This window comes from Notolepis coatsorum (genome assembly GCF_963971535.1).
Source record: "Notolepis coatsorum genome assembly, chromosome: 16".
Classification (NCBI taxonomy): Eukaryota; Metazoa; Chordata; class Actinopteri; order Aulopiformes; family Paralepididae; genus Notolepis; species Notolepis coatsorum.
The window spans coordinates 48,861,946-48,887,098 of NC_140180.1; the positions used below are offsets into that span (position 1 = coordinate 48,861,946).

General features: G+C 41.7%; 1 protein-coding gene and 1 long non-coding RNA gene across 2 annotated transcripts in view; both read right to left on the reverse strand.

The window, feature by feature from the left end:
* LOC311242959 (ecto-NOX disulfide-thiol exchanger 2-like) overlaps positions 1 to 25,153 on the reverse strand; it is a gene marked incomplete at both ends in the record, with an annotated part of 492,204 nt that overhangs the window by 43,043 nt on the left and 424,008 nt on the right. The window contains 2 exons of the mRNA XM_084332023.1: positions 11,352 to 11,469; positions 22,288 to 22,394. Coding sequence (XP_084188149.1) covers positions 11,352 to 11,469; positions 22,288 to 22,394 — 225 coding nt within the window. The remainder of the gene's footprint in view (positions 1 to 11,351; positions 11,470 to 22,287; positions 22,395 to 25,153) is intronic.
* Positions 15,559 to 16,661, reverse strand: LOC311243221. Its single transcript, XR_014620649.1, has 3 exons — positions 16,636 to 16,661; positions 16,154 to 16,188; positions 15,559 to 15,666 (listed from the first exon to the last, which is right to left on the reverse strand). It is a non-coding gene; the product is annotated as an uncharacterized lncRNA (long non-coding RNA).

Here is a 25,153-nt window from a genome sequence, read left to right on the forward strand (position 1 = left end):
AGATTGTAGTGACTGCTCTACATGCACCTCCAAGGCCTTGGATCAGTTATTCACCGCCATCTGTCCGTGGTCCTGTCAACTGATTAACAGTTTTAACAGACTGTTAACAGATTAACAGTCAACGCGGTTTCATTGCTGGGTTAAGTACTTCTATTCTATTCACATAATACGCTTACTTCATATATCTACTCCATTCACATATATGCCTACCACTTGTATCTATTGCTATGTCCGCCTACTACAATCTCATGAGCTGTCTAACGCCTGTCCCGTCTCCCTGTCTCCCTATGACTTGCTGTCCTGGAGTGTTGACCGGAGTGTTGGACGTCCCGTGACGAAGGCCGGGAGATTGCGACCCCCTCTGCGTGCCCCCCTGTCTCCGGAGGTCTCGTAGTGGTGACCGGAGTGCCGGATGTCCCGCGATGATGTCGGGGAGTTCGCGACCCTCTCTGCGCCACCCCCTATCTCCCTGTCTCCGGCTGTCCCTGAGCAACGACCGGAGTGTTGAATGTCCCGTGACTAAGACGGGGAGGACGTGACCCTCTTTGCGCCGCCCCTGTGCCTCAAATAGATCCGCTATCAACTCTATCTTTAATCTTTCAAAATGTTCAGTTGCTATCGCTATTAGCTCTATCTTTAATTTTTCAAAATGTACAGTTGCTATTGCATGCACTCATCTGTGTTTCACCACACACATGGGTGCATGCTTACCAACTGTCCGTCTGCAACACTACTATCACCAACATCTAAGAAGGGAGATCCCCCCTTGAATGGCCCTTCTAAGGTTTCTCTCCTCCACACTGCCTGTGGAGCTTTTTTCCCTATTGTTAGGTTTTAGTGAGTTTTTCCTTACCTTCGCGTGGGGTATGTCTGGGAGTGCTTGCATTCTTTCACTTATTTGCATTCATCTAAAAATGTTTGGACCTTATGGTGTTCTTGTTCTGTTCTTGACTTATTGTTATGTTGTCTTCTTGACTTGTTCAAAGAAGACCTGTACGGCCCATGGGGACATTAACGTGTGTTGTCGGGCCCTATAAATAAATTTGATTTGATTTGATTTATTGTTGATTATTACTGTTACTGTATTGTTTGTCTTGTTTCATGTAAAAAAAGAGAAAATAAAAAACATTTGTAAAAAAAAAAAAAAAAAGGGTTAACTGGAAACTTCTTCTAATATCTACCTGTTTTCAACTGGAAACTGTTTCTAATATCTACCTGTCTTTAAAAAGGGTTAACTGGAAACTTCTTCTAATATCTAAGCATTTCTTGTCACGATCAGAGCTTGTGTCTGCCAGATGAGGAGCAATCAGCGCGGCTGCAAGAGATCACCTCATCAAGCGTTCCCTACTTCAACTGGCAGAACCCGTCATCCAACGTCGCAGTGTTAAACTGTCTACCGAGGTACGACGACGGTACCTGAAGACCAGCTGTAACTACCCCTGTTTATGCTTGCCCTAACCGTCTGTTTCTTGTGCCCCAGGACTTCGCTCCAGCGCCCTACCACCCTGACGTCTCGAGCCCCAGCGTCCTTCCACCCTGACGTCTCAAGCCCCACAAATAGGACTCCTGCTCGCTCTCAAGCGCAAGACCTGCGTCCCCTCTCTCTCGCTGCCGACAGCTGCACTGAAGTGCACCTGCTCTCATTTCTTCTTCCCCCCAAGAACATTATAACCTCTGTGTTTTTCACATTCCTGTTTCACATTCCTGTTATACTCTGCTTGGTTGGGAAGAATAATTAAAGAACCCTAAACCGCTCCATTCTCTCCTCCTGTGTTTTGCTATTGGGCTCCGCAAGAACCCCCCATCCTCACATTTCTAGGAACTTCGTTGTCACCTCCAGATTGGACTCATCATAAATTCTTGCAAGAATGACAAATTCTTTGTCGTTTTTTCTGTTGTTTGATTCGTCGCACAACAATGAAAAAGGCTGAGATTTACATAATGCTTGTAACTTAATCATCAAACTACACAGCTATGGCACCTGTTGAGCAAAAGTGTCCAGTGATTAGATTTGATTGTCCTTTATATTTGCAAAACAGTCTATCTATAGATCCTTTTCACAGCAGCCATTTAACAGAAAGCAGGGTAAACCTAGGCTAGTATATTGTCTATTCATTAGTAACGTTAGCTGCTAGCTAGTCTGTGGCTAGCCTTAACAAAGCCATCTTACCTTTGATGAGCTGGGTGGTTTTCGTTTTCCTCGCCTAGTACCTCCGAGCAAGTCAAGGAACATGTCTGCTACGCTCCGGTTAAAATCATCACAAAAACTGAAGGCCACGTTGGTTTTTGCACAAAGCATGGACATTTTAAACTCTGCTTTGGTCACTTGATCTGCCTCTGAAATGTTTATACGGTCGTCTTCTTCTTCTTCTTCTTTTTCTTCTTCTTCTTCTTCTTCTTCTTCTTCTTCTACGGGTTGCAACCTTCTTCCGGTCTTCCTGTGCTAACGTTCTAATCTACACTGCTGCCACCTGTCTTCACGGAGGGGAATTGCAGCCTTTTTGTAAGGGGCAAAATATGGGACATTTACGGGAAAATATTGAAACGGGAGGACGGCGGGGAAGAAGGGTCAAATACGGGAGAATCCTGGGAAAAACGGGAGGGTTGACAAGTATGCTTGTTCAGTCATTGTTGATAATTATAGTGAGAAATCATTAAGGTGATCAGTGTCTTCACAAAGATGAGTATCATTTATCATTGATAATAATATATAACTAAAGTCAAACTGAGCAAATTTGTTATTTCAGAAGGGTGTCAAACTGGTAGCCCTTCGTATGACTCAGTACCCATGAAGTAGCTCTCAGTTTCAAAAAGGTTATAGATGATAGATGATCTTGTCAGCAAACTGTGTCACACAATTGGCTTCTTCTAGAAAAAATAGAGCCAGCTCCCCTATGTTTAATAGAAAAAGGATTGTTTGTTCGTAAACCTCTGCACACGGTCTATCATTCTGCCCTATATGTATAGGGAGGTGTAGTGGTTACGTCATTGCCGTTTTTCGTGTTCCACCCTCTGTCCAACGCAATGTATTTCCCCATTGCCCATTTCTAAATCGTCTCGTTTAAAACAAATAAAGCATTAACATTTGCATGGTGTACCTTTCTGTGCGTATTCATCCACAATCTATAGTTCAACATGAAAATATTCGCAATTAATCATTAAAGAAAATCGCCGAATTTTATTTAAACCAAAAATGCTTAAACAATAATGTTAGTGATAGAAGGGAACTCATTTTGTGCAAAAATGGAAAGCTTTTCAATTTCCATGCGGCATAATTGTTACAATAGCCGATAATCCATTTTCCCAATTATGAATCCCTATACGGGTGGAACAACCAGTGACATCAGACTACACCTCCCTATTACTGGGGATAGCAATGACACTCACCACTGTGTCCTCTATGATACGATGGGTTCTCTGGCAGAGAGGCGTAATGATGATTAGTATTTGTTTATCTATAAGGCCATTATTGTAAATGGACCACCTTATATAGCAACAATGCTTGATTGGAATTATTGTCCTTCAAATGACTGGCTTATGCCTCTGAACCTGGAAAGTTTTGCTTTGGTGCTCCACCTCCCTGGAATAATCTTCAGCATAAGCTGGTTGATTCTCTGCTGACCTATGGTCAATTTAGGGCCATGGCTTTAAACCTTCCTGGTACAAATTGTAATTTCTATATTACTTGTATTTTGTTGTTTTTATTGTGTTTTTATTAGTACTGTCAATCGATTAAAATATTTAACTTGATTAATCGCATGATTGTCCATAGTTAACTCGCGATTAATCACAAATTAATCGCATTATTATTATTTTTTTACCTTAAACGGATCTTTTTCAAGTTCCAAGTTTTAATACTCTTATCAACATGAGTCAACAAATGCTTGCTTTATGCAGCCATTTAACACAAAAGGATGACCCTCGTGCATTGCAAGTTTGCATCAAATTCAAAACAGAGTGATGCACAAAATAACTTAAAATAAAATAATAATTTAAAACAATGAATAAAGTGTGCATGAAATAATAGGGGAAAGAAAACGTTAGGAACTTGTTACATTCACCCACACAAGGGCTGAGTAATCACATACCCCCCTCTCTCGCTCACACACACACTCTCCCAGCTCTCTTTCTCTCTTGCCCCTTCCTCATCTCTCTCACCCCCCTCTCTCTCTATATATCTCACACACACACACTTCAGAAACAAACATAGTATCAATGAGAGCATCAATAATACACCTGAGTGAAGTCTAGTAAAAATGTTTTTTTAAGTAAAAAAAGGAAAAATATTAAAAAAAATCGTAAAAGTTAATCGTGAGTTAAAAAAAATAGTGGCTGTAACTGAGGGGTACAATTCCCTGACTGTATTAAATAAGTATGGTATCATTAAACCACTACTGTCTTATGTACATTACTACTGGCCATACAGTACACAGGTATATGAGATGAACACTTCCACAATGACACGGTTCCACACAAATCTTGGTTAGAATAATATTTATTAGCAGCAATAATAGTAGATTACATTACTTTACTTAGAGTCGCGCTTGTAAGGCGAAGAATGTGCGTGAGTAAGTCAAGAGCGTAAGTCCATTATAATATTACGCAGGAGATAATGAATACCACCTGTATCCTAGGAATTATATCTATGGTACACTAGTAGGGCAGCGGGAGATACTAGTAGGGTCCCTCCGGTTGTAGGCCAGCAAGGGGAGGATTTGTCGGTAGCGAAAGTCTGGGTCAACGAGGAATAAGGAGACTCCAGGTACAGGAGACAGTGCAATAATCTCTTGATCCGCAGACGAACAACAGCTATTCTCCGGTATGCAGTGCCGCATGGAAGAAAGCTAGCCAGCCTCAGGCGTCCTAGAGGCGGGCTCGACGTTGCTCCTCACAGGGTAAATCCCACACAATTGTGGGTGTAGACGATTCTCCGCTCCATCAGCTACAGGACCAAAGCAAATATAATCCAGCCGAAAAGGCTCTGTAGTCGCCGGTGTAGGTTATCCAGTGTACATATCCACATGTTCTCGTCTAGGGCTCCTCGGATGACGGCACCAGGTTAAGCCGCCCAGCCTGGATAAGCACACTAGCTCGGTACGAGGAAGCGTTGGTAATGCTGGTCACTGTAGAACGGTAGCCGCACGATACACTATACATAATAGACTATTACTTAAATAATAGAATAGGTCGAACTCGACGATACAGCGTTAAACTCTGACACTTCAGCTATCAATTCGCACGCGGTCTCAAGGCTCTATTTTGGGGCAAAACGGCCCACTTCACAGCACGTTGTATCGTGGTGTGAGGCTTCAACTTATTGGTTAACATACTGCTGTATTCACCTGCGCCGTATTTATACGTTAGGTGAACAATCTAGTACCAGCCTTATTCCTGTCTCGTATTCTTGCGCAGAGCCGGTCATGTCCAGGCATGTCTTTGGCGGTAACTTTGAACTAGACATTGGGGGTATGGCCGTGGCGCCTAGGGGATCGCTGTCCAATAGGAGAACGAATATTATGGTCTGTACTAGGTAAAGGGATATTCCGTGTATATGTACAAAGAATATACAAGGGATATCAGACGATATACAAATACTATACAATATATCTCAAGTAATAAATATATATATTCGGTTTAATCTGATCCTTCGTAACAGTGGCGTTGATAGAATCGGCAATAACGCGCTAATACCGTGTTAACCTTGACAGCCTTAGTTTTTATCTATACCTACTTTATCGTTATAATTGTATACCGGTAATTGTTTTAATCTTGTGATCTTTTACAATCTTTTTTCTTCTACCTTGATATGTATCTCTTTTATTTTTTTGTGGTACTCTGTACTTGTACTTGGGCAATGACAAATACATTTAAAGGGGAACTATTTTACTATTCCTAGCACTATTTGGGCAACTTTAAACAATTCCTGTCAGTCTATTGAAGACATCTGTACGTTTAAAAAAAAAAAATGCATTGGTTTATATTTCTAATCAAGTACTCAAACCCATCATTTTTCAGCCACAAGAAATCAGGCTGTTATGGCCTGGCTCCGCCCATAAGCACTTTGAGTGACAGTCAGTCGAGAGAGAGAGAGAGAGAGGGGGTGTAGACAGACAGACAGACAGACAGACAGACAGACACCCTATGTCTATACGTTGTGAGAGAGAGAGAGAGAGAGAGAGAGAGAGAGAGAGAGAGAGAGAGAGAGAGAGAGAGAGAGAGAGAGAGAGAGAGAGAGAGAGAGAGAGAGAGAGAGAGAGAGAGAGAGAGAGAGAGAGAGAGAGAGAGAGAGAGAGAGAGAGAGAGAGAGAGAGAGAGAGAGAGAGAGAGAGAAAAGTGTAAACACTCTGCGTGTCCTCCCGGGAGAGGGAGCCGGGAGGACACGCAGTGTTACAGTTCTCTCTCTCTCGGTTCGGGAGCTCGTTTACAGTTCTCTCTCGGTTCGGGAGCATGAGCTGTAGCGCAGCACGGTGGTGGACTTCATCGAGAGGGAGAGGGAGACACGCAGAGCGTTTACAGTTCTCTGCTTCTCTCGCTCGGCGGGCAGCTAGAGGGGGCGGGTGTTATTATGCAAATGCACCATATGACGTCCCATATAGGCAAATTTTCAGATGACTCAGTTGAGGGAGGGACATTATTGTGAGGGGAGAATTGGAAGAATGCGCCAAATCGAGAATTAGAGACATAGATCCTATTACTATAAGTCCACATAGCTAGAAAATAACCCTAAACACTGGAAAAGGTCATTTATAAGATAGTTCCCCTTTAATCTAATGTAATCGAATGTGCATAACCCTAAGGTATATGCTTACTTTTACAAACATACATACTTAGTACACACGCACAGACTAACTCTTCACTGAACAGACATTTTCACACCCATATACAGCTGTGATCCTGCAGAGTTAAGGACATGGATGTCAGTTCAGCATGTTACCCACAAAGCCAGTATAGGCCATGTAAATGGCCAGCATTTCGAAAATGTATGGTAAACCAAAAACACAATCCATGTTTTATCCATGCTTGGCTCTAGTATGGGATCAAGATGTTAGAATTCCGATGATCCACTTTGAGTGAAGTGGTTTGATTCATGCCGAGTTGTGAGATGGGAGTCAGATGTGTTCTCTCTCTCTCTCTCTCTCTCTCTCTCTCTCTCTCTCTCTCTCTCTCTCTCTCTCTCTCTCTCTCTCTCTCTCTCTCTCTCTCTTCAAATCCAGCCTAAAATAGAATCCACTATGTTATTTCCATAATGCTGTGCAGCTCAGTGCTGATTTGTGGCAGACTGGCAAGACTCCAGTGATGATGTCCAAAATCCTGGAGCTGCTTCAATAGTGGAACGACCCCCAGGACACTGTGACAGCACCCATGGTGATTTTACTGGAATATGGGTAAATTTTCAGAGCTGTAAGCCCTACATTTACTGTAAATAGAACTCATTTGGATGTAATAGCTCACACAGTTGGTCACTAATCCATTGCCAATTACCCCACGTTCCATTCAAAGCCGGATGTCGGAAGCTCCCAGTTCGGAAATCGGAATTACAACCTCAGTGCATTCCAATGTCCAGCTGGGAAATACAGAGGGAGAAACCATAGTAATGTCAAATATGTAGTTTATGTAAGGGAGAAGCATGTGACCCCGTAATAAGCTGGTGTATTATTATATACAGTGGTACGAGTATGTGGCTGGTTTCTGAGCACAATGTATGCTTGTATGCTGAGAAACTTTTTAATTAGGCTACCACACCAATTAGGCTACCACACCGCACCACAACGACCTTGATGAGAATCAAGCTTCAAAAAGATTAAAACAATGTTGTTTAAATCAGGGATTCTCAACCTTTCTGCTGCCAAGGCACCCCTGTGTTCAATAAAATATTCCAGGGCACCCCTACATACGATAAAGACTTTTCCGGTCCTGTCTTTTTGCTACAATGATGACAAAAGTGCTTGCTTTCAAAATAATGTTTATTTAAGAAACCGGGAAACACATTTGTGTGTATATGCAGGCTATATAATGCATTATTAACAGGTGTTTCAGGTCTAAATGGCTTAGTACTGTTGACATTACACTGCTTGTAGTAGTAAATCAAATAGCATATTTCTTTAAATAAAATTACAGAAAATTATCACTAAAGTGCTATCTGTTGCAGCTGCACACTTTTCCATAAAAATTGCATATTTGGATAAGTGTGACCATTTCTCAAACTGAAAATCATGTATTTTTTTTAATACAGAAAAGGATCACTAAAGTGCTATCTGTTGCAGCTGCACTGCAAACATAGCATATTTGGATAAGTTTGACCATTTCTCAAAAACAGAAAATCATGTATTTTTTTTAAATACAGAAAAGGATCACCAAGTTACCATTTCTCAAAAAATATAAATAAATACAGAAAATAAGCACTCGTTCACTGAGTGGACATTTCTAGCTCAATGCGAGGTGTGCTGCTGCTGCCTAATAATACGGTCAATACGCGGGGAGATCTTTGACAAGGCAACACGCATGTCATCCTCAAGGCTCAACTTGGCCCTATATTTTGTTTTCAGAGCTGTCATGGATGAAAAGCCAGCTTCACACAGATATGTGGTGCTGAATGGTATCAACCACACTCTGAAACTAGCTCTCCAGGTGGTATCAGATGATATTTCAATGAGTTCTTCCAAGAGTTTGGATGGAGATGTGTCAGGAAGCTTTGTCTCAATGTTGCCTGTAAAGTTTTTTTTTATCCAGAGTAACTTGGTGATCCTTTTCTGTGTTTTATTAAATAATGATTTTCAGATTTTGAGAAATGGTCAAACTTATCCAAATATGGTATTTTCATGGAAAACAGTGAGATAATAGCAAGAGATAGCACTTTAGTGATAATTGTCTGTAATCCAAAAAGAATTAAAAAAAATAAAGATTATTATTATTATTTTTTATCTCAAGGCACCCCTGGCAGCTCTCTGCGGCACCCTAGGGTGCCGCGGCACCCCTGTTGAGAACCGCTGGTTTACATGACACCAGTGGGAAAAGTCGGAGTTGAGAGAACATGCCCGAGTTTCCTACTTGGAATTCCGACTTTGTGGGCCGTTCCATTGCATGTTTCCTAGTAGGGAGTTGGATTTTTCCTGGTTCCCCTTTCAATGGAATGCACCATTAACACTTTCAGTGCCAAGGACGAGAAATCTCGTTAGTTCATGCCAACCGTTGAGTGCCAGGCGACGAGAAATCTATTTTAATCGTTATTTTTTTATTAGCGATTTCCATTCATATTTCATCAATCTAGCCTCACATTACCAGTGGACTGGCTTTGAGCTCGAACAAGGAAAATACCACCCCTATCATCTCTCCGGATGGTATTGCACCCATTGGGAATGGACTGAATGAAATGAATGGTAAAAAAAGACTCCGGATTCCACATTTTACTTATCAGGCATGTAACCGGAGACGATCCCAGTCATTGCCCACCCTCAGAACAGTGTGGAATATCTGTTTCCAGTACCCAGCATTGGATCAATAAACGCGATCGATATTTGGAATGGCGATCAGGAATTGGAATAATCTTTTTGGAGAACATCTGATCTGAGGTAAGGAATCTATTTTACCAGTCTTGGGATAATCAGAGCTCTTTTCACATATATATCAGCGTGTCCCATATGTGTGTGTGTGGCTGTGAGTGTGTGTGTGCTGATCAGGAAATAAGAGAATCGATTTTTCAGCCTGCTTCTATAGCGTGCATAAGTACACATATACTATCGATAATCTAGCGTTTATTTGAAAACGATTCATAAATTGGCGGAAAAATTACAACGTGTTTTGTGTATTCCAGTAAAGCACGATTCCTGCAGAATAATTTTTTTTCTGAAAGTTTCAAAAGACGAGCGTTTTTCAAAATGGTATAAAACCGTTTTGACAATGTTGACTGCAAACAAGTCATTGATAAGCGACGGGCGTATTAGACAAAAAATGTAAGATATAGTTTATGCGTTCGCAATGTCCCATTGACTACAGCGCCGGCACTCAAGCACTATCTTTGGCTCCCCCTGCTGGCACGGAAAGTGTTAACCACAGTGACATCACAGATTTGAGTCTTGATGCTCCAGCTTAGGGAGACAGTTGTCTATGTTTTTAGATATTGAGATAATTGGAATAGCACAATATAAATTATGATTTAGGGAGGATAATAGAGTAACAGTTAGTAAAGTGATTCCTGCCTTGTATAAGAACATTATGTCATGATCTTTGTGCCAGTGCAACACGGCGGATGCATTCAAGCTTCCAGTGCACGTTAACATCTGAAGTGTCATTCAAGCTTCCAGTGTACGTTAACATCTGAAGTGTTGTCCGGCAGCGTGGCTACATGAATAGAGCTCTGGACTCATGATCGGTAGATCATCGGTTCGAGCCCCAGTCAAGGCCGTTGTCGGAAAGTGGTGTTGTTCTCCAGCAGGGGGCACTCTGTCCTCTGGACTTGTCAGTAACAATGCCCCTGTTACGGTGATCGGGACACCGTATAGCTGCGAGTGCCGTCCTTCGGCTGAGATGCTAAACTAAGGTCCTGACTGAATTTGGTCGTTACAGAACCCAGGACACCTATCGCAAAGAGTAGGGGGTTCCCCGACATTCCTGGCAAAATTCCCAATCAGGTCTCTGACATCAAGGTCACCTAATCATCCCTTCCCCTTAATTAGCTGATATCAATCCCTGTCTCCTGAGCCGTTCAGCCATTGTGTAGTGTGATGTGTGCCTGGTGCCAGTGTATGGCAGCCATTGAGCCTGCATATTTTTTTCCGTAGCCTATGTTTGCGAAGACGCTCTCTGATTGGCTAGCTGCGTACAGCGAAGACCCTCTCTGATTGGTTTAGCGCCGAAGGGTCTCTTCCGCATATTCAACAACAATTGATATGTTGTTCCCTAACCCTAACCCTAACCTTAACCCTAACCCTAACCTTAACCCTAACCCTAACCTTAACCTTAACCCTAACCCTAACTCTAAGCATAACCCACTTCGAAAGAGGGCCAAAGCATAACCACTTTGAAGCAGAGAATATATATTTACAAGGCGGAAGAGACCCTTCGGCGCTAAACCAATCAGAGAGGGTCTTCGCTGTACGCGGCTAGCCAATCAGAGAGCGTCTTCGCAAACATAGGCTACGGAAAAAAATCACGCGGTGCTACCAGTGGTGGCGAAGGAGGCTATTTCCACCCTACATTGTGGGGAGCGCTTTGAGTGTCTAGAAAAGAGCTATATAAATGTAATGATCATTCATTCATTCATAAGGTGTCATTCAAGCTTCCAGTGCACGTTAACATCTGAAGTGTCATTCAAGCTTCCAGTGTACGTTAACATCAGTGTCATTTGCACGCACCTGAGTCCTCGGAGTCCTTGCTGTCGACAGGGAGCTCCTCCATGTCATCATCAGACATCTCCATCTCCTCCTCTCGTCTGATGCCCATCAGCTGCTCGCTGTGCATGTTTCTGATCTCCTGGAAAACACACAGCAAGCAGAGCAGGGCTCAGCATCCACCTGCAAAGACTCATGGGTAATGTCATTTACAGCATATATTGGTGAACTACAGAGCAGAGTCATCCCTAAAAGAAAACATTATGTAATCAGTTTGGCTCTTTTCTCTCTACGACAGACACACGATTGAACGCACACATACATAGTACTAGTAGAGGTAGAAATGGCACATCTGGCACAACACACAACCACCGTTTAAACTCTCCCCCACCAAGCTAAATAGAGATAGCGTCTGGCCAGTAGTAAACAAACACGCAACCAACCAACCATCTGTCTGCAGCTGGCTTCATCACTTTGAGCCCCTGGCAGAGGCCAAACAAGTATTCCACATACACATGCTGCATACGCACGTGCGCACACACACACGCACGCACGCACACACGCGCACACACACACACACACACACACACACACACACACACACACACACACACACACACACACACACACACACACACACACACACACACACACACACACACACACATTCACTTCCAGGGGAAGGCAATCTGCCTCTACACTCACATCAAGGTACAGTGCAATATACAATATCACTGAAAGTTGAACACATTAAATAATACAATATCACTCCAAGATGCTTGATAATAAGCTGGCCCTGGGCAATCTGCAGACATTTGGTGATGGTGCTGACCAAGGCTGGATCCTAATGCTTAATACATTGCATACAGTGTGAGCGACCTGTACACTGGACTGCCCCTGTTGGCTCTGTTGTCTCTCCTTGGTATTTCACTTTGCAAAACCTTGGGTCAGTGCCAAGTCATAGCCTCTCTGACGCCCCAACCAAAGTTCTACTAGGGCAGTGATTCCCAACCTGGGGTCCGCAGGGGGTCCGCCAGACCACAGATGATTTTTTTTTTTTTTTTTTATCATCAGAAGCATGAATAGTCTCTCCACTACAATAAAAAAATAAAGATAAATAAATAAACATCTAGACATGATTTTTGAATGTTAACAGTAGGCTACCGGGTAGCCGCTAAAACGCGAATCAGTTGACTGTATCACTTTCTGTAGCTAGCCTAGCACGCTAGTTAACTTTCTCGGCTCGTCTGCAGTCAGCCGCCAGAGGCGAAAATGTGTGACAAACGAAAAGGAGATGATGGCAGCTCATCTGCAAAAAAAGTTAGGACCTACAGCAATCGCGAAAATTACATCACCATGGGCTTCACTGAGGGACCAGACAAACGACCTGAGTGTGTGATTTGTGGAGAAAAGTTGGCAAACTCGAGCCTGAAGCCCAGCAAGCTGAAGAGACATCAGGCGTCTAAGCACCCAGAAACCGTTGGGAAGGATCCAGACTTTTTTCGGAGGAAAGAACAGTCTCTCAAGGCGAACAAGCCTGTTGATGTTAGAGTAGCGTGGAGCAGGGGTGGCAGTGATTTACAGAAGGCTACCGAAGCCTCCTTTGAGTGTTCGCTTTTAATTGCAAAAGCAAAGAAACCGCACAATATTGGCGAGCAGCTCATCAAACCAGCCTGCATCAAAATGGTTTAGAAACTGTGCGGCCCACAGGTGGCGGATAAACTAAAATCAGTACCACTCTCGAACAATGTAGTGAAATACCGAATTGATAAGATGTCAAGTGATTGCGAGCAGCAGCTGTCAGAAAAGCTTAGAAAGGGTCCATTTGCCATACAACTTGATGAAACTACAACTGTCGCAGACGAGGCTGTGCTCATCGTTTATGTGCAATATATTGAAAATGAGGATCTGAAGCAGGACATTCTCATGTCAGTCAACCTTACTACCACCACTCGAGGTGAGGATATTTTTACTGCAGTGGATTCTTACTTCATTCAACATAAATGCAAACCGTTCACCATTAGGGCCTGATTTGAGAGGATGAATACAGGATTTGAATATTGGCCAAAATTTTGAAATACATAAGGTGCAAGATTAGATTTGTTGATTGAAGGCACAAGTCAAAGAAGCATAGTGGGTCTAATTATGATGCATATGCCTGTGTATAAGCAGTTTGTTATTAAAATGACAAAAAAAAGGTATTAAACCCAGCTAGGACAGATTCTCTCTGCTACTGATTGGAATTTCCTGTCTCATATTTAGTTTAATTTGTTGCATTGATTTGTTCCATAAATGCAAACCGTTCACCATTAGGGACTGATTTGAGAGGATGAATACAGGATTTGAATATTGGCCAAACATTTTGAAATGCATATGGTGCAAGATGAGATTTGTTGATTGAAGGCACAAGTTAAAGAAGCATAGTGGGTCTAATTGTGATGCATATGCCTGTGTATAAGCAGTTTGTTATTAAAATGACAAAAAAAAGTATTAAACCCAGCTAGGACAGATTCTCTCTGCTACTGATTGGAATTTCCTGTCTCATATTTAGTTTAATTTGTTGCATTGATTTGTTCCATAAGTGCAAACCGTTCACCATTAGGGCCTGATTTGAGAGGATGAATAACGTCACAGTGCCCAAGTACGTCCACCTTTTTATAGGATTCTATCACATTTGCATAACAATAGCGAATATTACGTACCTTGCGCCGTTTTCATTGGAGTTTTTTTACAAAACAACGCTGTTTTATTTGTCCTATATATGCGGATATCATTTAAAAACTTAAATTTTACCATTTTAGTTCCCTTTAGACAACAAACATAATGCTAATGATGCACTTTAATTATGATAATTAGGTGGCCATTCACGGTCACTGTACTGAGGTGACGTGAGGGCGCATTCATAGTTTAACGCTCCTGTGTTCAGATCGCATTTTCATCAACTTTTACCGACCTGCTGACCTGTGAACTGTGAAAAAAGGTCTTGGAAAATGGAGTTCTTTTGTTTGAACCTGTTTTCATCCTTTAAAATCAATGCTGCCATCTACTGTCAGCTGGAAGGTAGTGTCGTTTGTCTACCATCTCATCTCAGGAGCAAACAACATCCCCATTTTATTTGTCTAACAAACAAAATATTAATCACAATCACTTGTCACATTAACATTTGTGAGTACATGTGTTTTCAACAAAAATATGACAAATTTAACACAACAGCCAGCACTTCATAAAATTTTATAAACATTATATAAAAAATACAATAAACATAACTTAGAACAATAACTATTTACAGCACACCATACATATTTATAAATTTTTTCATTCGCTCACTCATTCATACACTCATTCATCCAAACACCAGTAACACCAGAAACTAGCATCTTCGTCCTCCTCCTCCTCCCACTGGACACACATGGTGTGGAACCATTTGTGACAGTTGTCACACTGGACCCACGACACCAAACCCTCAGAGTCCACAGGGGGGTTCGCCTTTTTACACCGGCCACACCGCCAGATCCCCAGCTTCTGCCTCTTGGTGGTGTGACCTGCAGTTAAAAAGAAATTTATTATTATGACGCTGCTTGATTACAATATACCAAGGTCCAATAATAAGTAAGGGATAATGTATAGCTACGAGGTCATTGTCGCAAAATAATTGACCGACACGGAGTTTAAAATACCGAGGCGCAGCGCTGAGGTGTTTTAAACGTCAGTGAAGGTCAATTATTTTGCGACAATGATCGAGTAAAGCTATACATTATCCCGCTTATTACATGGCTAACTTACTAACAATATACCTAATTCATCGACAAGACTAGATCAAATGAAGACGCAGTTGTTCTGTGGCTCTGTCAGCCCAAATAAAGTGATTATTATTATCGGCAGCCGGCAGGTCTCTGGTCTGATTGCATGACTGAGTGCAGCTGTGCATATGCTGAGCAGCACTGATACAGTGTTGTAGTGGGCTTGATTGCGAACAGCTGCGCACAGCGGTCATTATTGTCCCACAGCGGTCATTATTGTGTGATAACGGACCTCTGACACGGGCTATTGACCAATCACAAGCAAGCATTTCGGCGAATGTGAAAACGCCATGTAATAAATATGAATAACTATCTATATAGTACTTTTCACACATGGACCACAGTTCAAAGTGCCCCTTTGAACTGTGGTCCATGTGTCGGTCGATCAGGCTGGACTTAGGGACCTCGAACAACGTGGCTGCCCGCCTCGCACTCCACCTGCCTGCTCTGACCTCTGCAATGGCCTGATCCATGGCCTCCTGGGTCCACAGACGCACCTTCCTCTCCCTCTTCCGCATTTGCCGGATATTAGGCATGCTCTGCAAACACACAAAAATATTTTAAACAAGAAAGTAAAATAATATGAACTTTATTATTATTGTACGACTGACGAGTTTATTTTATTTGATTTATTTAGCACATTATTTAAAAAAAACAGTGCTAGGAGGGAACTTATGTGAGTGATTTATGATGAAATTAAATTAGATTTGAATTGTTTTTTTGAATATGGATAAGGAGGTTGTTGACCTCAATGATGAATTTAGTTTATTGCTATGGTTTGTTGGATATGAGTGAAATTCTGATGAAAAGATGCAGAACAATGGAAGGTATCAAGAACATCTTGCCTTTTGTTAATGAACTTGAATATGAATGAGCATGAAACCAAAATGATTATGCTGAAATATTACCAGACATGCAAACACACACACAACCTTACCTTCACCCAGTTCAGCATGGCAGCCTCACACACACACACACACACCTCCATTCACCTGTAGAGAAACAAACAAGCACACACAAACCTACCGTGTCTGCTGTGCTGTCTCTGGACTTTGTCACTGCTTCAGATGTTTTTTTATACAGAGATTGAGAGAGAGAGAGAGAGAGAGAGAGAGAAAACCAGTTCATTATTTTCCCCGCGAAAATTATTGTTCTCCCTTCGATTATTTTCGCGCAACCTCAGTTCATCACTCGTTCAGACAAACTTAGATCTCTTATTAAGATTACAAATGTACAACACATTTCGTCGGACAAAACACTGGCTATATATGCTAGCAACATAACCAAACAATCTGACTTCATCTTGGGGCGAGTGGGAGTTCGTGTTTAAGGAACAGGAAGCTACTTTTACTTGGAAATCAGCGTCGCCCCGAACACATTCGAACAATTATAACGTTGCAGTGGTACAAACGTTCACATCTAGTAGTCTTTAGATGACTAAATATAGATGAATACTCATGAAATTTGATATATATACTCTAAAATAAGTATGATTTCATATCACCTACCTTTCGACGTGAAAATCTGGTGGGGCTGTGAGGAAAGATCCAGAATGCCGCGCAAGATGGGGCGTGACCGAAGTTGGGTTTGGGCGTTCCCAGATAAAGAGGGTGACCGGGATTGGTTTACGTTCCGTTACAGCATTTGAATATTGGCCAAACATTTTGAAATGCATATGGTGCAAGATGAGATTTGTTGATTGAAGGCACAAGTCAAAGAAGCATAGTGGGTCTAATTGTGATGCATATGCCTGTGTATAAGCAGTTTGTTATTAAAATGAAAAAAAAAAAAGTATTTTATGGTATCTTATTAGGAGGGGGTCCGCGAATTTCATCAGAGATGTTTGGGGGTCCCTGGGGGGAAAAAGGTTGGGAACCACTGTACTAGGGAATGTCTAGAAACTGAAAGTCTTTACTAGAAGATAAAGTTGACCCAAATCCGAATCTGTTTTCCCACGTCACATTCGGTGCTACAGCTTGCTGGCAAGTAGCTGACCAGCACTACCAGCTGAGGACTATAAGAATATAGCATTACTCTATTACTCTTTATTTGCTGACGATAAAGAATCAGTAAACAGTAACCTATTTGTAGAGGAGAGGAACCAAGTGTATACCTGCTCACTGCTCCATTTCACTCCCATGACATCTTCTCCTCCTCTTTTTGTAGCCGAAGGCATAATGCTGCTTTCAAGCCATCGTCATGTATCATCTTGCCATCATTAAAACTACAATTTGATACTTGGAGGAGGTGGTGCATCTCATGTGGGACCTTAAGCAACTTGCATAGTGTGATCAGGGAATCCACGTCCAATCTGTACTTCTGTCTCTCTTCCTCTCACACACATTAATACAAACAGTGCATCGGTTATCACTCTGAATGACACAGGGGCCAATTCTCAAAAACAGATAGACAGAATGACAGAACACTGAACCCTGAACTGCAGAAGCGGAAGATTCTGATCCTTCATGCAACCTGGGGGACAATGAGAGACAATATGTTCTTGATTGACATCGCACACGATAGCGTGCATAACCATCTTCAACATTCATTCCAGAAGTGTGTGAGAAAAGAGGTTAGTATTTGTAATAGCAGTAATTAATGCATATATGCATGGAGGCAGAACGCTCCATGTTCGGTTGTCGGCATCAGCTCCTAGCTATGTTTCACAATGTCAGAGCTTAGAATATGTCATTAGCATTTCCCTTGTCCTGCTGGGGAATTGTACAGGATATACGCTTCCCACTTCGCACATATGAATATTCACAAAAATAAGACCCTTATTGAAATTCAACAGTGGGCGTTTGAGCGAAACGATGAACAAACAGTGTGTCTGTGTGTCACATACATCCACATACTTTGTTCTCACTCGCCTTCAAACACCTCGTTTCTGTCTTCTGCTGTGCCAGTGTGTGTGTGTGTGTGTGTGTGTGTGTGTGTGTGTGTGTGTGTGTGTGTGTGTGTGTGTGTGTGTGTGTGTGTGTGTGTGTGTGTGTGTGTGTGTGTGTGTGTGTGTGTGTGTGTGTGTGTGTGTGTGTGTTACAGAGATTAGGCAGTTCATTACCTCTGCCAGAAGGCAAAGCCGTTATGTTTTTGGTCACGTGTCTCTTGTCTAACATCGCATCCATCAGGCAGATCATCCTGATGTTTGCTGGGCCTAAGGGCTTGAATATTTTTCACATTGGTCACCAATAACTATTTATTGCAGATGCCTGCACAGGCAAGGCTATGCAAAGTTACTCCCATTCTCAGGCTGTTACTCCCATTAAATATCAAGTGGCTGGGTAGCTGGACGGTAAACTGTCTGTCTGTATGTTTGTACCTCTATCTGCAGCTAATCTGGCATACTCCTGGGTAGGGGTGTAACGATTCAACCTAGGGTGACCAAATCTGTATGATCCAAATGCAGGACAGCATGTCGATTTTGCGGGACATTTGTTGAAATTGCGGGACAGTAATGAATACGTATGCAAGAATCATGTTTAGATAATGTATTCATAATTTTGATACAAATATAATAAAATATAATTTAATGTATTAAAAACACAATATTAATTGCTTATTATACTCATAATTATATAGAAGACCATACCATGCAATCCAACATGCTGTTAAGAGGTTCCCGAGTCCTATGGCTATAGTTAAGATATATGCAACCTGTGATCTCTCTTGTAATGTGATACTGAAGTGCATACATTGTCTACACTGGCGTCCTTGATTCTAAACCTGTCCAGAACATGCTACACAGTTTAAATGTTTCTTTCAATGATAATCTGACAAATATTTGTTTTTATTATTAACATGTTAATTGTAAATATATCACAGGTATATATACAGGATGAATATAATAACATGACTCATGAGTATAGCATGAGTAGGCCTACAAAGAGTGTTATCCTGCATAAGTGAAATACATACATAAACAAATTAAAACAGCAGTGAACAATAGGAAACAACTATTTAAAATATTGCCTGCACTTCGCATTGTGCCTCCAAAGGTTTCAGCACCTTGGAGAGCACCATAGTGCACTATACAGGTAGTTAGTGCCTGGGAATCTATATTATTACTGGACCGTGCAGCTTTAATTAGAGCCTTCTGACCAATAGAATATTATAAAAATATTGACATATTAGAGAGAAATTCACTTTGACTTATTTTCTCTCTTCACGAGCTCCACACTGCATCTATTTCTCTGGTCCGTCCAAGCGCCGGTCATGAGGGAGAACAACCTCTCTACGAACGCATTTGTGACGTTTCTCTTTAGACACATGACAGAAAGAGCCTTCAGATAATTCTCATCGGAGAAATCGAACCACTTCTCGAGGTAGACGATGGCAGACCTGTAGAACGATGTGAAGTCTGCTCTTGTATTTGTCGCTCTCGCATCTGGGAAGTGGCGGAGAAGGACGCGTCTAAGAAGGAATCCGTGAGCCTTTGCATGGAGTTTCCCACGCAGGGTAGAGAGGATGGGGTAGACCTCGCATACAGTCACGTCATCCCCCAATAACCAATAACCAATAGCCAATAACAGCTTGCATATATAGTACCTGGCGCGAGCTGTTTATTGCAGCGCAACTTGAGCGACCGGAAATAAACAGCTCGCGCCAGGTATATATAATGCGCTTGTAATAATAATAATTGTTTATTGAATTGCGGGACACTTATTGAAATGCGGGACAATGTTCTTCTCTTGCGGCATGCGGGACAGAAGGCTGACATGCGGGACTGTCCCGCACAAATCGGGACGTTTGGCCACGCTAATTCAACCCCACAACGATTCGATTCGATTACAATTCTTCAGGCAAGGATTCAATGCATCATGAAATATCTTCATTTGACCACGATTCGGTTAGATTAGATGCGATTCGATTGCGATGCATCGATGCATTGTTACACCCCTACTCCTGGGACGATAACTCCGGGAACAGACCCGGGCTGAAGCGCCACGATCGTAATTTTTTATGTGAGCAGTACGCCTTGTTGTTCACACCAGCAGCGATTCCCCCACTTGCCAGTCTGCTCTACTGCTCTTTTATAATCACTGGTAGAGCTGGTATTTATCATGGGTTAAATTAGAAATCAAGAGCTTGTTAACATTTGGACATTTTAAATCCATGATTTTAATCCATTCTGTCTCTGTTTGTACCTGTCTCGGACCCGAGATAGAAAGTGTCTCTTGTGTATCTCTATCGCTGTCCCACAACCCTTCCTCTCTGTGTGTCTTTCTCTGCTGTCCCTCCTCCTCTCACCGCAAATGGACTGTGTGTAACGGTAATCATATCGTCACCTTAAACTTCAATGCCCCGGGGGAGTTTTGAACCCGCGGTCTGCCGCACCGTGGGCTACAGCACAGACATCTATACCAAGAGGTGAACTCACTGCTTTGCAACATGTCTATGTGTCTTTTAAGGGAGATAGTGCATTTAACCCATAGCACCGCTATACTCGCCACAGTCACTTCACAACATCTGAAGTCCATCGTGACTGGGCCTCGTGGTACCATCCGTTACATGTATATATATATATATTAGAGGTGGGCATAGATTAATTCTTTTAATCTAGATTAATCTATCTGCAATCCTGGATTTGGCTAAAAATGGCTAAAAGAAAAAGAAAAAAATGCCGAAGGCATTCAAAATATGTGTGTTCTACCCAAATAATGACCAGAAGTAAGTCCTTACTTTTTCTTTCCTCCTTATGTTTCTCAGGCCAGGTGGCCCATTACACCATGAGCCCATCTCCCGTTTCCAAAATGCATTACAGACTGTTTGAAAAAGCTGTTTTGCTATGATAATTGGTAATGAAATATCAAAATAATGTTCAATAAGATGTACTTGTGTTTAATAAGTTGTTTTATTCAGAAGTTAACACAAATAAATAATATTACCAGTACAGTACAGTATCTAGCACACTCTCAGGAGCAAAACAGAAAGAAGCATTTCAAACTTGAACTATGGAGTTGCTCAGTGGCCAATGGTGTCAACTGTGGTTGTACTGGGCAGCTCCCAGGTGTGAATGAAACTGTGTGAATGTGAGGCAGGGCGTTCCTGAAAAAGAGCATCTGTGCTCAGCGAACCTACCCTGGGTAAATAAATGTAAAAAAAAAAAAATGTAAAAAAATAAATATATATATATATATATATATTTTTTTAGATTAATGCGTTAATTATATTATCGCGTGATACTAGTATCGCGTTAACGCAGCACCCGTTAACGGCCCAGCTCTAATATATGTTAATTGTATATCAGTGAAGGTACAGATGAAGGGTAGGATGTAATTTATATATATATATATATATATATCCATTAAATACAACACATCTTCATGCTAATTAATGTGGCATTAATCAAACACAACCTAATAATGAGAAAACTGAGAGACGCTACAACCATGCTACAGCACATGTCGACCGGTAAACCTGCCCTGCAGCCAGTAGACTAAGGAGACCAATGGCAGAATTAAAACATGATCTGCAGCGTTGAAAAAAACAAAACAGAAATGCAATGCATTGGCTGACTGTCCACTTATCCACCAAGGTTGAGACAAATCATACAGGAAACGTGTGAATTATCACAAACATGCGCACTTAACAATAGCCCCAAGCCCTTTGCATACAGGAGTAAAAACTCCAGATGGACAAACGCAAGTTACCACCCAAACAAAGCTGGGAAATTCAGTCTGCCATTTGCTATTGCACACAGGATTCAATAAGGAATGAGAGTTCAGAATAGTGTTGAATTGATGCAAGGAGAAAAGTATATAGAGTTACCTGATCCTCGGCACCCTGAGTGACCCAGCAGCTTGTATCCCTTCCCAGAAGGGAAAGAGAGAGAGGAAGGAGGAAGGCCTAAACCCGGATCTGACTGGAGCTCTTACTTTGTGGCTGGACTGACCAGGGGCCTGTAGCCTGGCATCGGTCGAACTAGCTTAGCATGTATTGAAACAATCACCCTAATTGGCCAGTCTCACATTATTGTTTTGCCTTGTTCATTATATTGTAGCTCAGAAATGAACTGTTCAGACTCCCAATATCAATACTGTGCTAGAGAGAGAATGAGGACAGCAGTTGGGTGATGAGTGTGCTGACATACACAGTACCGGTAATAAAGTCTGGTTACAGTGATTCAAGTGAATAACAGAATCAGAAGACAGGGCACCAACCTCGGCTTGCTTGCGCCACATGTCCAGGTTCTTGCGCTGAGCTTTGGAGAAATGGTCCCATGCCCTTTGTTTGGAAGCAGCGTGGAATACAGACACAATCTGTTCAACTGTGGCGGGATGCAGGGAAGGACCAGAGACCATCCAGAGGCAGACGGAGAGAGAGAGAGAGAGAGAGGGAGATAGAGGGAGAGAGAGAGATAGAGAGATAAAGGGTGGGTGGGAAGGAGTGAGAGAGTGGAGTCAGCTAGGAGCGTGAGAACTGTGTTTGTTCGGTATGTGTTTGGGTGTCTGCTGTCTGGGCGCCTTGGCTATGACTGTAGGCTAACAGTCTTAATATTTGTTAGCCTTCAACACAGACTTACAGCTAAAGGCCTGGGGACTGCTGGCCTGTCAAGGAGAAGGGCCAAGCAGCTAGCAAGGTTTTGTTACGTAGATCTCCATTGTAATAGATAGCCATTCAGTGTGGTGTAGATGCTTTATGTTGTACCCATATAAGATGTGCTCAAGAAGGAAACCTACTGTTATTATTTTAAAGGGGAGATGAAGCATAGCGATATAAACATAGTCATAGCATCAAATTAGTATTTAGATAAGCCACAGAAAAAAATCACGTTATAAAAATAAGCAGTTTCTAAGAAAAAACTATTTGTTATGTCTTTTTTTGAAGCATTTATCAACATGGGCGCCGCCATTTTGTTTGGTGACGTCACGGTGTTGGTTTGGTCTGGCTCCTGCTGGTTAGCTGCCTAAATGCAACGTTGCCTACCAAACAACAGGACCGCGTGGTTCTTTTTGTATTGCTCCTGGCTGTTCAAACTAATTTTACCGTGTGAAAGAGAGGAAAGTTGGTTCATTTCTGTTAGTATAAAACTGAGTTCTTTGGATTGATATGATGAGCCAGGAGACGAATATGAAGTCAATCGATGGTATTTATTGACACAGGAACACACAGAGGAACAGTCCTGGAGACCACAGCCCTCCAGGGGGCTGAGAGGCTCCAGAATGATGACACAATCATGGCTTAAATACTATGTGGGTTCCAAATTTAGCGAGCCACTGGTTAATAAATAGATGATCAGGCTTGGTCTTATATGGTAGTCTGATGAATCTGGTTTCACTGGCCTGTGGCCGGAGGACGAGAGAGAGCCATGCATGAACATTAGGTCACACATGTCACACAGGTCATCAGGTCAGAGTATTTCTGGGTTGGTCACTCGACCCATTGGCACAGTGGGGGAGATTATGCTGTCACCAGAGGAGCTAGATCTTAGATCCAAGGATATGTAATCCTTCAGTGAAATATTAATGAATATACATTACAATCCCCATGTTGACATTATTCAATAATAATAATAATAATAATAATAATAATAATAATAATAATAATAATAATAATAATAATAATAATAATAATAACTTTATTTGTATAGCACTTTTCATACAGAGGTTGCAGTTCAAAGTGCTTCACAACAGTAAAAAATACAGGCATAAGCGAGTATAAAAAGATAGACAGGTAGAATCACAGTGTTTCACATTAGGATCTAGCATCCCAATAGGCTCTCCGCTTACAGTTTTCAGTAACACAAATAGTAAAAATAGTTTAAAATGATTCAGTTTAAAAATAGTAAAAAATTTATAAAATAGAACGGACATAAAAAATACAGGCATGAGCGAGCATAGCAAGGTATGGCAAATTACAGTGTTTCACATTAGGATCTAGCATCCTAATAGGCTCTCTATTCAGTAATACAAATAATCACAGTGTTTCACATTTGGATCTAGCAAATAATAAAAATAGTTTAAAATGATTCAGTTTAAAAATAGTCATCAGTAAGAAGTAAAAAGTGCAATAACCGACACATGAATTTGATAGGCCGTGTATAAGAGTAGGCAGGGTAAGAATAGTGCAGGTAAATACAAGTTGTGTCAGGATATCCCTAATGTTTCCTCTTGCCACTAGGTGGTAGCAGATATCTATCAGTGAAATGCCTGAGCAAAGAGATTTTTTAAGCTGTCTTTTAAAGATGTCTAGCGAGTTGGCTTCCCTGATGTTTTGGGGTAGTTTGTTCCATAGTTTTGGGGCATAGTTGATAAAGGCTGCATTACCGATCCTCTTTTGACTGCTTCTGGGAGCCTCTAGTAGTCCAGCAGCTGATGATCGCAGTGTTCTTGCTGGTGTGTAATTTATTAGAGTGTTGGCGATGTAGCTAGGTCCCTGTCCATTTAGAGCTTTGTATGTAAGGAGAAGGACCTTAAAGTCAATTCTAAATGTTACAGGAAGCCAGTGTAAAGCAGCTAAGACTGGACTAATGTGCTCTCTCCTTTTGGTTCTAGTTAGCAGTCGGGCTGCAGAGTTTTGGATTAGCTGAAGCCTCTCTGTGGTTTTCTTAGGGAGACCTGTGAAAAGTGCATTACAGTAGTCTAACCGGCTAGATATGAATGCATGAATTAGCTTCTCAGCATCGTTCTGATTAATAAATGGTCGTACTTTTGCTATATTTCTGAGATGGAAGAATGATGTTTTCGTCACTTTGCTAATATGAGAATTGAAGTTCAGTTCTGAATCTATGATAACCCCAAGACTAGTGACCTCAGATTTGATCCAAGGGGTTAGTCCCCCCAGGTTCTTTATTAATGTTTCTTTTTTAGTTTTGGAGCCGATAATTAGAATTTCAGTTTTGTTCTTGTTTAGTTTCCGGAAGCTCTTACTCATCCATTTATTTATTGCCAGTAAGCAGTCTGTAATGGAGCTAATCGCTGTATCATTTGGTTCAGCAGATATGTACAGTTGTGTATCATCCGCATAGCTATGGAAATCTACATTATGTTCTCTGATGATATCACCCAGCGGTAACATGTAAAGGGA